The 12522-nt window shown below is 46.1% G+C and overlaps 1 protein-coding gene across 1 annotated transcript in view; it reads right to left on the bottom strand.

The window, feature by feature from the left end:
- Nucleotides 1-12522, bottom strand: part of PUDP (pseudouridine 5'-phosphatase) — an 85594-nt gene that overhangs the window by 31956 nt on the left and 41116 nt on the right. The window contains exon 3 of the mRNA XM_023515075.1: nucleotides 2599-2828. Within this exon, the coding sequence (XP_023370843.1) occupies nucleotides 2599-2828 (230 nt within the window). The remainder of the gene's footprint in view (nucleotides 1-2598; nucleotides 2829-12522) is intronic.

Here is a 12522-nt window from a genome sequence, read left to right on the forward strand (position 1 = left end):
CACTGACAAGTGGGGACACACTGTGCTCCCTCTGCCACACTGACAAGTGGGGACACACTGTGCTCCCTCTGCCATGCTGAGAGCAGGTGAGGACTCTGAATTCCCTCGGGGCCAGAACCTTAACCTTATCAGCAAACAGCAACACCCGGTAAACAAACAAGAAAATGAAGCTTCTGGGGAGGAAGATTTCATAACCTGAAGCTTTGGAATAATTTAAATCCTTGGGAATAACGAACACGTTTCAGTGGGGTTTGAAGCAGGACGCCAAGCACACAGGCACACGTAGGAAGCGGACACGCAGTTCCCTGAAAGGAGAGGCTGGCTCTAGCCACACCAGGAGGTTCAGGTGGCCCCGTACTTACCAGTGGGGTGGTCTCAGGCACAGCCCATGTCCTGCCACTGCAGTGGAGCTAAACTCAGCAGTAACATCTGAGCAGCCAGGAGACGTGACCTGCTGTAAAGGCCTCACTGCCCTTCCCTGAGTCTTCGCGGTTGTGGCAGCATATAAAATGCATACTGCTCTTTTCCTGGGTTCATGGCATGGAGTTCCTAAAACACTCAGCATTTCCTGAGTGGTTGACCAGCACCTCTTAACCTAATAGGTGTCCCTTAGCGGGCCCCAGGGCAGCTGCAGGATGGAATCTGGGTGCCAGAAAGACCAAATATGCAACCAGAGATGTGGAGTGCTCAGCCCTACCCTGACTCCCAGAAGGGCACAGGGCCCGAGGCTGAGTTCAGTGACCACGGAGTGTGATTGTTATCACTCATGCCTGCAGCAGGAAACCTCCATAAGAGCCTCAGTGATGGGGCTACAGGGCTCTACAGCTGCAGAACATTTGGGGGGCGGGGGGGCTGGCACCAGGAGAGGGTGTGGGGACTCCACGCCTCTGCCCCACTCTGCCCTACGCACTGCTGCCCTCTGGCCACTCCTGAGTTGTCTCCTTTACACACACCGGCAGATGTGCAGAGTGTCTCTTGGGCTCAATGTGAGACATTTAGGGGACTACAAGACTCGGGGTGGTGACGTTCCAGGAATCTCCTACTTCTAGCTGGTTGATGAGAAGCACACAGGCCCTGGCACTTAGGCTGGGCGTCCCTTCTGGGGGCAGACTGTGGGCTAGAGCCCCTCACCTGTGTGGTCTGTGCCCAGTCTGGGCATTAGTCCCAGCACTAAGCTGCGCTGCTGGATACTACCTGCTGTGGGGGAATCTGTAGACTCAGCCCCGATTCTACTCCTTCACGGCTTTCACTGAGTAAGTGGGACCCTGGCTTCAAACCCACATCTTTCAAGAATACTTCAGCTGCTCAGGTTTTTTGGGTAGGAGGTTTCTGAGTAGTTTTCTCTGAACTAGTGATAGGGGCAGCTGGGGCCTAGGGACCCCATCTCTGTTCTGCTATGAAGGACCTCTTACAAATGCCCTTCAATGAACTGAGTCCCCTACTACCAATGCCCTCAGACACAGGAGCCCAGAGGGAAGGCGGCACTGGCAGCATCCCCTGGGGGGCACCCTCCCCAGTCATTGATGATGGCATTTCCTGCAGGAGAATCCCTTTCAGTGTCTCCTGTTATCCTAGACTCTGCGTATGTGGGCAGCCCAGGCCCCGCCCCGTTCCCCCGCAGTCACAGGGTGGTCAGGAGAAGCCAGAGTCAGGCTGGACACCACCAGCACCCCTCTCTGAGTGCTGTCTTCAGGTCCCCTTGTGTGGTGTCCAGCCTTTTCTTAATTTTCTCTGCTACATATTAGGAGAAGAGTTGTCCTGGGCCACACATTAAGTAGGCAAACACTAATGAAAGCTGATCACCAAAATGAAGAAGGTCTGACCCTGTCATGATAGCCCACACCACAGATCTAGAAAACAGGCTGCAAATGTCTGCAGGCAGCTCTCAGGCTGGAAACCCCACCTTAGGGGACTGTGCAGAAATGGGGAAAGGAAGCCTCATGCTGTCTCCACTGCGGACCTGTGTGATGACACAGGGCGGGAGGCACAGCACTGGGTCCCACCGCTGCCACTTGAGACAGGGAAGGAAACACCCGGAAATCCAAAACCTCCACAGTCAAATCCACATGCTGTGACCCAGGAAAGCCTCTGCAGTCCCAGACAGCACCTGACAAGCACTGGCAAGGACGTGAGGTCTGCTCAGGCACCTGACAAGCACTGGCAAGGACGTGAGGTCTGCTCAGGCACCTGACAAGCACTGGCAAGGACGTGAGGTCTGCTCAGGCACCTGACCTGCAGAGTACACCTACCTGCCCTGCAAGTCTGCTCCTGGGGAATGAGGTGCTGCTAGTCCCCATGGCTGTAAGCTCCCTTCCCTGCAGCATGTCTCAACAGGCAGTGTTTGGCCAACATGACCTTTCCTGGACACGCTTCCTGCCACCCAGCACACTCTGGCCCAGTCTCAGGGGCCTAGTGTTGTAGGTGTGGACTTGATTCCATATAAAACCCTTACACCTGGCAGTGTACCCACATTCTAAGGCGCACCCCACAGTGGCCCTACAACAGTGGAAACCAAGACCTTCTGTTGGGCACAGCGCCCCTGTGGATGCTGCCTGCTGAAGGTGGCTGCTCAGCTGTTTCTCAGCAGTACCCACTTACCTGCCCCACAGGTGGGGGTGGGGAGAACCTCCTGGCACAGGCCAGGAATATGTCAGGCGCTGGCTTGCCATTCTTCACCTCCACATCGTCTCCCAAAACGATGTGATGAAACAAACTGAAGAACTCCTTGTGTCTACTTGTCTTCATTTTGAATGACACAGACCCAGAGCTAGAGGCAACGGCAAAAGGTATGTTGTGCTTCTGCAGATGGTGGATGAGTTTCTCAGCCCCTGGGGAGGAAGAGGGAAAGGCGTGAGTGAGGAAGGCAGGGTGCCCAGCAGGCCTTCTTCCCAGGGAGGGCTCATGCAGCCGTGTGACACCGTGTGACACCGCACCATGTGGCTTCCTCTTCTGAAGAATTCTATCACCTGTCACAGACTGTCTTCAGAGGGGCAACAGCTCGGAAACAGCCCGATTCATAATAAGCAAACAAAAAAGTAAACACACACACAACTTAGCTGTATGCCATTTTCCACAGTAAAAGATGATTTCACCATAAATAACTGTTGCTGTTTCCTAGCCCCCTCGTTGAAAGGTAGACAAGAGGCAGAGTGGGAACAGGGAACACTCCACTTGAAGCTGCCCATGATGTGGGGAAGGGGACGCCCCGGCAGGGCTCTGCTGGGCCATGCTCATTTTCCAAAGCTATGAATGTCCAAGGACTATGCTGCTAGTCTGAGAAACCCCTACATTCTGGAGAGCAATTCAGCCACTCTTCACACTGCTCAGGAAGGGAAATCACCAAACAGCCTCCCCAGGGGCCTAGGCACCACTCAGTATTGCATCAGAGAACGCAATGACCCTTGCTAAAGACAAACCCAACACCGTCACATGAAAAGTGCACATACCCATGTTGTCACTAAATGTACAGATTCACTACAGGGAGCACAGAGGTTAGCAAACTTATTCACAGAGCCAATTAAGAGAAAGCCAGTTACTAGAAATGTATCAAAAATAACAGGAGTGCTTTCCACTTTTAACCTATGCTAATTAGGACAGCAGTAACACCTAAATACATAGAAAACATTATGGTTTATCTAAAATGGCAATTTATATAAGCCTATTTTAATAACCACATGAAGTAACATCCCTACTTTGCCAACTGTCACATAAAAGCCTGACACAGTCATTTTTTCCAAACACCTAAAACCATTCATGGAAGGCAGCGGTTCTCAACCTGTGGGTCACAACCCCTTTCTAACAGTGAAAATACACTGAGGCATTAGGAAGGTTGAGAACCACTGATGTAAAGCAACAGACAGACCCTGTGGGAGCTGACTGGACCCTTTAGGGCAGCGGTTCTCAACCTGTGGGTTGTGACCACCCACAGGAAGTGTATGAAAGGGCCACAGCATTAGGAAGGTTCAGAACCACTGCTTTAGGGAAAAAAGTCTTACAAGATGTTAAAAAGCAGGTACAGACAGATCTTAAATCTGTGCCACAACAAAGCTAAATAAAGCAAATAAATTAAAGAAAAATGTAGCACTCTGATGGATATAATATTCACGACATCTAACGTATCATACAAAGTCAGCAGGTCTGCAAAGAAGCAGAAAAGTGCAGCTCCCTACTAGGAGGAAGGGCAGCAAAGCCGGCAGTGAACATGGGCGTGAATGTGACAGAGACAGACCAAGTCAGCAGCTCAGGACTGATATTAGCTTTATAAATTTTATAATATCCAAGGACAACATTACCAAAATGGAGAACAAAACAAAATAAAACACAACTATACGTTATCTACAGAAACCTAATTTAAATATAAACACTGATACATTTAAATAACAGGATAAAAGATATAACTTCCATCACATAACTTCTGCTCAAAAGAGAGATGACATAGCCGTATTAACAGACATGACTACAGAACCATGCATTATACCAGATGACTATTATCAGAGACAAACAGGAGTGTTTACTAAGGATGAATAGGCCAGTTTATCAACAAGACATAGTTATAAATACATATGCATCAAATAACAGACTTCAAAATACATAAAACAAAAAACCATACATGTATAACTGAATGGAGAGACAGACAAATACAGGAGGTTTCAAACCCCTCTGTAGTAACTGATAGAACAAGTGGGCAGAAAATAAGTCAGGGTGTAGCAGATGTCAAAGATACTATCAAGCAACTTGTTCTGAAAAATTTAAAATAACTGAAATATACAGAATATGTTCTCTAATCTCAACAGAATTAAAATAAATCAATAATAGAAAGGAGTTTGGAAAATCACAAATATTAGGATGCCAGCACACTTCTATGTAAGACATAGGTCTAAGATGAAATTGCCAAAGAAAATTAGATAATATTCTGTAGAGAACAAAAAGATATCAAAACTTGTGGAATGTAGCCCAAAGTCAATTTAGAGTAAAACTGATAGCATTAAATGCTATACGAAGCAAGAAGAAGGTCTCAAATCAGTGACCTAAGATGCCACAATAAAAACTGAAAGGGCAACAAAGATTCAAACTTTCAGCTTACGAAAGTGAAAGAGAAAATTAAACTCAAAACAAATGAAAGGAAATACAAAAACGAGAGACAATCAATAAAATGGAAAGTAGAACACAAAATACAGAAAATCATCTAAACCAAAAGTTGGTTCTTTGAAAGGAAAAATTAAATTGGGAGACCTCTAGCTAGACTGACCAGGAAAAAAGAAAGAAGATTCAAATTCACCAATATTAGTAACGAAAGACAGGATATCACTATAGATGTTAAAACAAAGAAAAAGATAAAAGATAACATAATTCCAATACATTCGACAATTCTGACGTAATGGGATAATCTTTGAAAGATACAACACTCACTCAAGAAGAAACTAAGAACTTGAATAGCCTCTATCTATCAAAAATGGAATTTGTAGTTAAAAACCTTGCCGTGACCCAGGATCAAATAATTTCATTGGTGAATATGCCAAATATCCAAGAAAGAAATAATTCTAATACTAAGGACATTTTACAGAAAATTGGAGGGAACACTTCCCAGCTCATTTTATGATATCAGCATTTCCCTGGCATCAAAACAGATAAACGCCAGACAAGAAAACCAGAGATCACATGAACTCATACACATACCTCCAAAAATATTCATCTAATGTAAAAATAGTCTACATGTAAAGACTCAATGTAACTTGAATGCACTGGTTAAAAATACTAAAATGTCACACCATTAACTAGTTTGCAACAACCACTGATTAGTATCTGGATGATTAAATTTATTAGCTAGCTTTCAATTTAAACCATAACCTAACGTGTAGATGAGATGAAAGACTGCTTATAATAAAAAAATTGCCAATAATGAACTTCTGTCTGAATACACATAGCGATTAAAGCTGAGTATCAAAAGGATTTGAATTTAAAACAGTAAATTTAGGCTCGGCACCTATAGCTCAACCGGCTGAGGCGCCAGCCACGTACACCTAGGGTGGCGGGTTCGAATCCCCAGCCCGGACCCGCCAAAACAACAATGACAGCTGCAACCAAGAAATGGCCGGGCGTTGTGGCGGGCGCCTGTGGTCCCAGCTACTTGGGAGGCTGAGGCAGGAGACTCGCTTGAGCCCAGGAGTTGGAGGTTGCTGTGAGCTGTAATGCCACGGCACTCTACCCAGGGGGACAGCTTGAGGCTCTGTCTCAAAAAAAAAAAAAAAACAGTAAATTTACCCAACTTTACACCAATGCTTAAAAAAAAATAATGGAGCACATTTAAAACACATGGCTCTTTCTAAAAAAGACAGTAAAAATAAAATTTTGTTAAAGCACTCTGATGTTATTCATCTTAAAATTTTAAATATAGGTTCCTTTATTTCAGCATATGCTTCTAACATTTTCTTTTTCTGTGAAAACAGGCAGTCCCCGGGCTATGAACAAGACAGGCTCTGCAGGTTTGTTCTTAAACTGAACTTATATTTAAGTAAGAACAGGTGCATTGACCTGTTACCTATAACAGCCTCTGTCTGAGTCTCACAGACGTCTGTAACTTGGGGACTGCCTACGGTGTGCTTTGCAGAGTCCCTGATGTGCCCGTGTGGCCGCACACATGAACACACCAAGGAACTTGTATTGGAGTGTGTGTCAGTGTTTTTACCGACAGCAGAATGACCTGAAAATGCTTTGGACTGTCTTAAACAACCCATGGTATACTAGGATCCTTTACGAACCCCAAGACGAGGCTCTGACTGCAGTCCCTCGGTCATGGGACTCGGGCAATCACATGCCTGTTTGGGCCTCAGTTGTGTCACCTTTCAAAGAGTAGTGGACAGCTTCCTCACCAGCTGTGGCAAGGAGAGGCGCGAGAAGGGCAGTGTGTGCAGAATGACGGTGTACACTTTCCATGAATGAGGAAGGCCCCAGATAAACGTTAGCCAGTGCGGTACCGTCAGGTAAAACTTCAGCATACTTCCAGGAAGAAATGATTCTGATCTCTTGACACGTACTGCCCAATTCCTTCAAAAATTTGTGTATACTGGGCAGCGCCTGTGACTTAGTGAGTAGGGTGCTGGCCCCATATACCAAGTGTGGTGGGTTCAAATCTGCCCTGGCCAAACTGCAACCAAAAATAGCCGGGTGTTGTGGCGGGTGCCAGTAGTCTCAGCTACTGGGGAGGCTGAGGCAAGAGAATCGCCTAAGCCCAGGAGTTGGAGGTCGCTGTGAGCTGCAATGCCATGGCACTCTACCGACGGCAATAAAGTGAGACTCTGTCTCCTAAACAAAACAAAACAAAACTGTGTATCCTTTACATGTCACATGTAAACTTTTTCTTATTCATCGGCTCTCCCTGAGAAGTAAAAGGCTAACAATGTCAAGTGGATTTCCATTCCAGGGAGCAGTTGGTTAACTAGGGGCATAAAGGAAATCCTGCCTCCGGCACCTGGTGCCTTTCCATCAGCTTCAGGGAAGGGCAGAAAACCTGATGTGTGTTGGTACAGAGATTCAGCCCTCACAGAACTCGTCTGGGGGAGGAACAGGAATTGCAAAGAATGGGCACCCTGGATAGGAAGAATGCGGTTACTGTACTTCGTCCTGGAGACGACGGCCAGTGAGAACCAGAGTGCTGCCATTAAGTAGATTACGTGAGGACACACACAGAGCACTGCCAGCTGGTATGAGTACCTCCCTCCTCGTGTGCTCCTGGAGTCCACCTGTGGAGCGGACCTACCCATCCAAACCCCACTAGCTCAGGATTCTCTGCACGACCCTGCCCCAAGACCTGCAACCAGGCAGAGAAGGAAGATGGGCCCTGGGGGCTGATCATACAAAGGCCCAGGAGTGACTACACCGTTGATGTTGTGGGCATTCGAACTGCATCCCAGGCCTGCGTCTAGAAGATCTCTGCTGATTTGGACAAGGAAGGCCACATGTGCCACTGCAGTCAGCCCTTTGGTCAGCTGACGAATGCTACACATTCGTTAAGCTGAGCAGACACCGAATGGGTCCTAGGGCCAGACACATGGTGTGGGTCTCTGCAGAGCCTGAGCTCCTACACAGACAGCCCCTCACCCAACCATCCCATCTGTGAGGTGCTGTGGCAAGCACGTGTGAGGCAGGTCAGTAAGACTATGGAGTCATGGGTCGGCAGCTACCCAAGCAGGTGCAGTGGGCTGAATACTGTCCCCTGAAAGGTACACCCACATTCTAATCCCTGGAATTTCTGAACATGAACTTGCCTGGAAAAGGGTGTTTGCAGATGTAATTAAGTTAAGGATCTTGAGATGAGCTCACTCCTGCATTTAGGGAGGACTGGCATCCTTATAAGAGACAGACATAAGGACATAGGGGAGAAGGCCCCTGAAGGAGGAGGCAGGAGCCAGGCAGGAAGCATGGCTGCTTCCCCCCTGAAGCAGCCATGGGGGAAATGTCATCCTGAAACAATGGAAAGGATCAGAGTCCAGTTTAAAGAGCTGATTCACATGTAAGGTGAGAATGGCCACTAGGTAAGAAACGCCAAAGAAATGGGGTCCCAGCTCTGAAGTTAAAAGTTAAGGTCTTGTTTAAACAGGCAGAAAACAAATAAATTATACTAGGAACATAACATTTCCTACAGGAGGCTGGTTTATGAGTTCTGACAGTTTGATTAGTTACAGTTTGTTTTCTTCTCCCAGACACTTTGTGTTCATTTCCTTTACAATTTCAGAGTGTGTTTAGCATTGCATCTTCAGACAGTGTGACAGGCACGCAGTCTGTGGGTAAGAGGACTGAGCAGAGCTAATGCACCATATTCCTGTAAGGTCCCATATAACTTATAGTCCCTACAAGCCTCTGTGGCTCCCGTGAGTGCCAGCTGACAAACCCACATGAGTTCCAGGCACCAACTACCTTTCTTGCTTTTTGTAACTTTGCTGGGCTCCTCCCTGCTCCTTGAATTTTCTTTTAAAAGGCCCAAGTTGAGGCCAGTCTTACAGCAACAGACCTGCTGAAGAAAACTGGTGCTGACCACTTTAACTAGTGTGTGACTTTGTTTATCTTTAATACCAGAAAATAACCAAAATCAAACTCCCCAAAGCAGATAGTATTCGTATTGCTATGGATACTTTTTAAGATTGTAGCTTTAAGTATAGATTCAAAAGACACACAGTTAGGAATATAACTTAAGAAATCTGGCAAATATGCAGATTTTACTTTTTAATAACTTCTGTCTATTTGCCCATTTGAATGGAGCCCTCATTAGAAACCTTCCTGTCTGCTTTTCAGTTCCCTGGCAGGAGTCCGGCCAGGGCCACTGTCGGGTCTTCTCTCTGATTTAAGTCAGAACCATCCTTTCAGATACTTCCCAAGCTCCTGGGAACACGCCTCCTTCTTGGACATCACTATCCTGGTAGAGCCCCTCTTTCCTATTTGTAGGTTTTCCAAATGAACCATGATGCTCCTGGGAACACGCCTCCGTCTTGGACATCACTATCCTGGTAGAGCCCCTCTTTCCTATTTGTAGGTTTTCCAAATGAACCATGATGCTCCTGGGAACACGCCTCCGTCTTGGACATCACTATCCTGGTAGAGCCCCTCTTTCCTATTTGTAGGTTTTCCAAATGAACCATGATGCTCTGAAAAGGTGCTTGGTGGAGAGGGCCTTGTCTGAGTTCACAAGATCCTCAACTTGCATTTACTACGGACCTTGCAACAATGTAAAGCTAATGGCAGGGAATCATGACTGTTTGCATAACCAGGTCTGACCTATGGAACCGAGCAACACACCCAGATGGCAAGTATGAGGACGTTGTCAAAGCAGGGGTGGCGGAGCCAGCGTCTGTGTGTCCTGAGGTTCTGGGGCACCCAGGTCAACAACAGGCTGGGCTATGTATAGGAAGTCACCTTCCTCAGAAATTCACATTCAATTAAAACCTGGGAACTTGACCTCATTTGGAAATAGGGTCTTTGAAGTTGTCATCATGTTTAATATGAAGCCGTATTCAGTGAGGGCTGGGCTCTAAATCCTGTGACTGGCCTCTTTATAAGAGAGGAGGAGGAACTTTGGAGATAAGACACAGAGAAAAGATGGAGGTAGAGACTGAGGACCCGTGGCTATGAGCCCCCAGACGGCTGGCGACCCTAATGAGCAGTGAGAAGCATCTTCCCCCGCAGCCTGTGTCACCTTCCTTTCTGACTTCTGAAGTGTAAGAATGAATTTCTGTTGTTTTTGGCCACTCTGTTTGTTAGTTTATTACTGTACTCCCAAGAAGTAACACAATAGGTTGACGGTGTAGGAGAAAATGACTAAATATGGAACCCCCATTTCTTATGCATAGGTCAATTTCATGTAAGTTTCCTAGGCCTCAATTCCATGAATGAACTGTGTCCATTCATTAATGCATTCATTTACCTTGCCGAAGCTCCAGGTGTGCTGTGAGGACCGCATGTGGATGACCCTGGGACTCACAACAGGCACTGACTGCGGTCCCACCATTTCAGCCATTCTATTAGGGAATGGCTGTTAGGGCTGTATGGTAAGACTTCAATAAAAGCAGCGACCAGAGCCCTAAGACAACAGTTACAAATAATAGGAAATGTTTCCTTTCCCTGTATCTGTCCCCACCTGATAGAAGTTTTAAACTCCAGGGTTCTTGGAAGGAAATGAAGAATGTATAGGTTACAGTGGTGTCTGGAGAGGACAGAGTGTCCCAGAGGACAGGATTCCAGGTTTGGATCCTCACAACAGAAGACCAGGATCTAGGTGGCTAGACGGAGCCTCAGTGAGATGCACAGTGCCAGCCTGGGCTGCAGGTAGAATCCTTCCTCAAGCTTAAAGCTTTTCTGTCATTGGCCTGAAAAGAATGGTATTCCAGGCTGGGTGTGGTGGTTCATGCCTGTAATCCCAGCACTCTGGGAGGCCAAGGGGGCGAGTTCAAGACCAGCCTGAGCCAGAGCGAGATCCTGTCTCTAAAAATATAGCTGGGCATTGTGGTGGTGTCTAGAGTCCCAGCTACTAGAGAGGCTGAGGCAAGAGAATTGCTTGAGCCCAAGAGTTAGAGGTTGCTATGAGGTATGACGCCATGGTACTCTACCAAGGGCAACAAAGTGAGACAGAGTCTAAAAAAGAAAAGAAAGAATGGTATTCGACAGTCTCTCTTACAGAGGTTACTTCTTTCCCCAGAAAAGCTTTCTAGCATCTTTGTAAACTGTGTACAAAAGGCTGAGGAGTCTGGAGGTCCGAGAGCTCACAGCATAGACACCTGTTGCTTTTCCCAGTTTTTGCACAGACCACCCCACTCTGTGCCTGATCACTAAAGATATACGGTCTCTCTGTTCATAAACAGAATAAAGATGCTGTTTTCTGCCCAGACTGGCAATTTAGATGCACCAGTTGGGATGGAGGTCCAGACCTTCCCTGCTTCACACCCAGGATTCTGAGCCTATTGTTCAGCTTAGTCTTATCCTGTCTTCTTTGAAATGAGCCATGTGGCAGAAATTACCACTGGTAAATTCCGAGTTCACTGTACAAACCTGCTATCAGATTCAGTCTCAGAATCTGCTCTGTCTGCTTTAAAATCAAGGAAAATGTGTTTTCAAATGGAAAGAATCCAAAAAAGTTGATTCCATAACATGTGAAAACTATTCTCAGTGTTTATGAGATAGTTTTACAGGCATGTAGGATACCAGCTCACTCTGAGATTGCCTCTGGCCAGTTTCTGGCTAAAATGGCAAAGCTAAGGGGTTGACACAGATGCCATAGGGTCCACAAGCCAAAACTACAGGACAAGATTGCTGGCCCTGCCAGATAACAACTTAGGCAAAAACAAGTTAAGAGTTAAAAGGAAAGCAGTTAGAATTGGAAAAGACAGAACAAAAAGAGGTGAACTGTGTAATGATGTCAGCCAGGCACTGACCTGTGAGCCCTGCATCCCTGTAGCCTGAGGCATAAAGAGAAGAGTTACAATATGAATTCTTCAAGAAACCGACACACAAATCAGACAGGAAACTAGCCTTATTAGAGAATTACTCTTCTACAAACTGAATCCAGAATCTCCAACAACTTCTATGTCATCCAATTTAATTAGCTCTAATAATGCTCAAATTATTGTAGCAAATTATCAAAATAATGTTGAGAATCTCATATGGTATTTAAATAATATATATCCTACATAATAAGATATCACATCTCATGGAAAAACACACAGCATGCAGGTTTGTTACTGTTCCTTAACATCTACTGCTCAATGACTGTACTATGCAGCTAGTCCCAATTACAGAGACCTGTTAGTTTGCCAAACACAGAATATTTTACTGATATTCTATAAGCCTTCGACACAACTAGAAAGGAGCAGAAAGTTTTATATTTTTATAAAATGTTCTCACTCCTACAAATCCCCGGATTTGTAATTCACATAAATCCCTGGTAAACAGAAAGCAAGAATGCAAACATGACATCAGCCTGCTCCAGGAGCGTCCTCAACGTCTCCTCTGGAAGCTGCCTGTCATCAGCCTGTGCAC

The sequence above is a fragment of the Otolemur garnettii genome, unplaced genomic scaffold, assembly GCF_000181295.1.
Source record: "Otolemur garnettii isolate 467f Iridium unplaced genomic scaffold, OtoGar3 scaffold00065, whole genome shotgun sequence".
Lineage (NCBI taxonomy): Eukaryota > Metazoa > Chordata > Mammalia > Primates > Galagidae > Otolemur > Otolemur garnettii.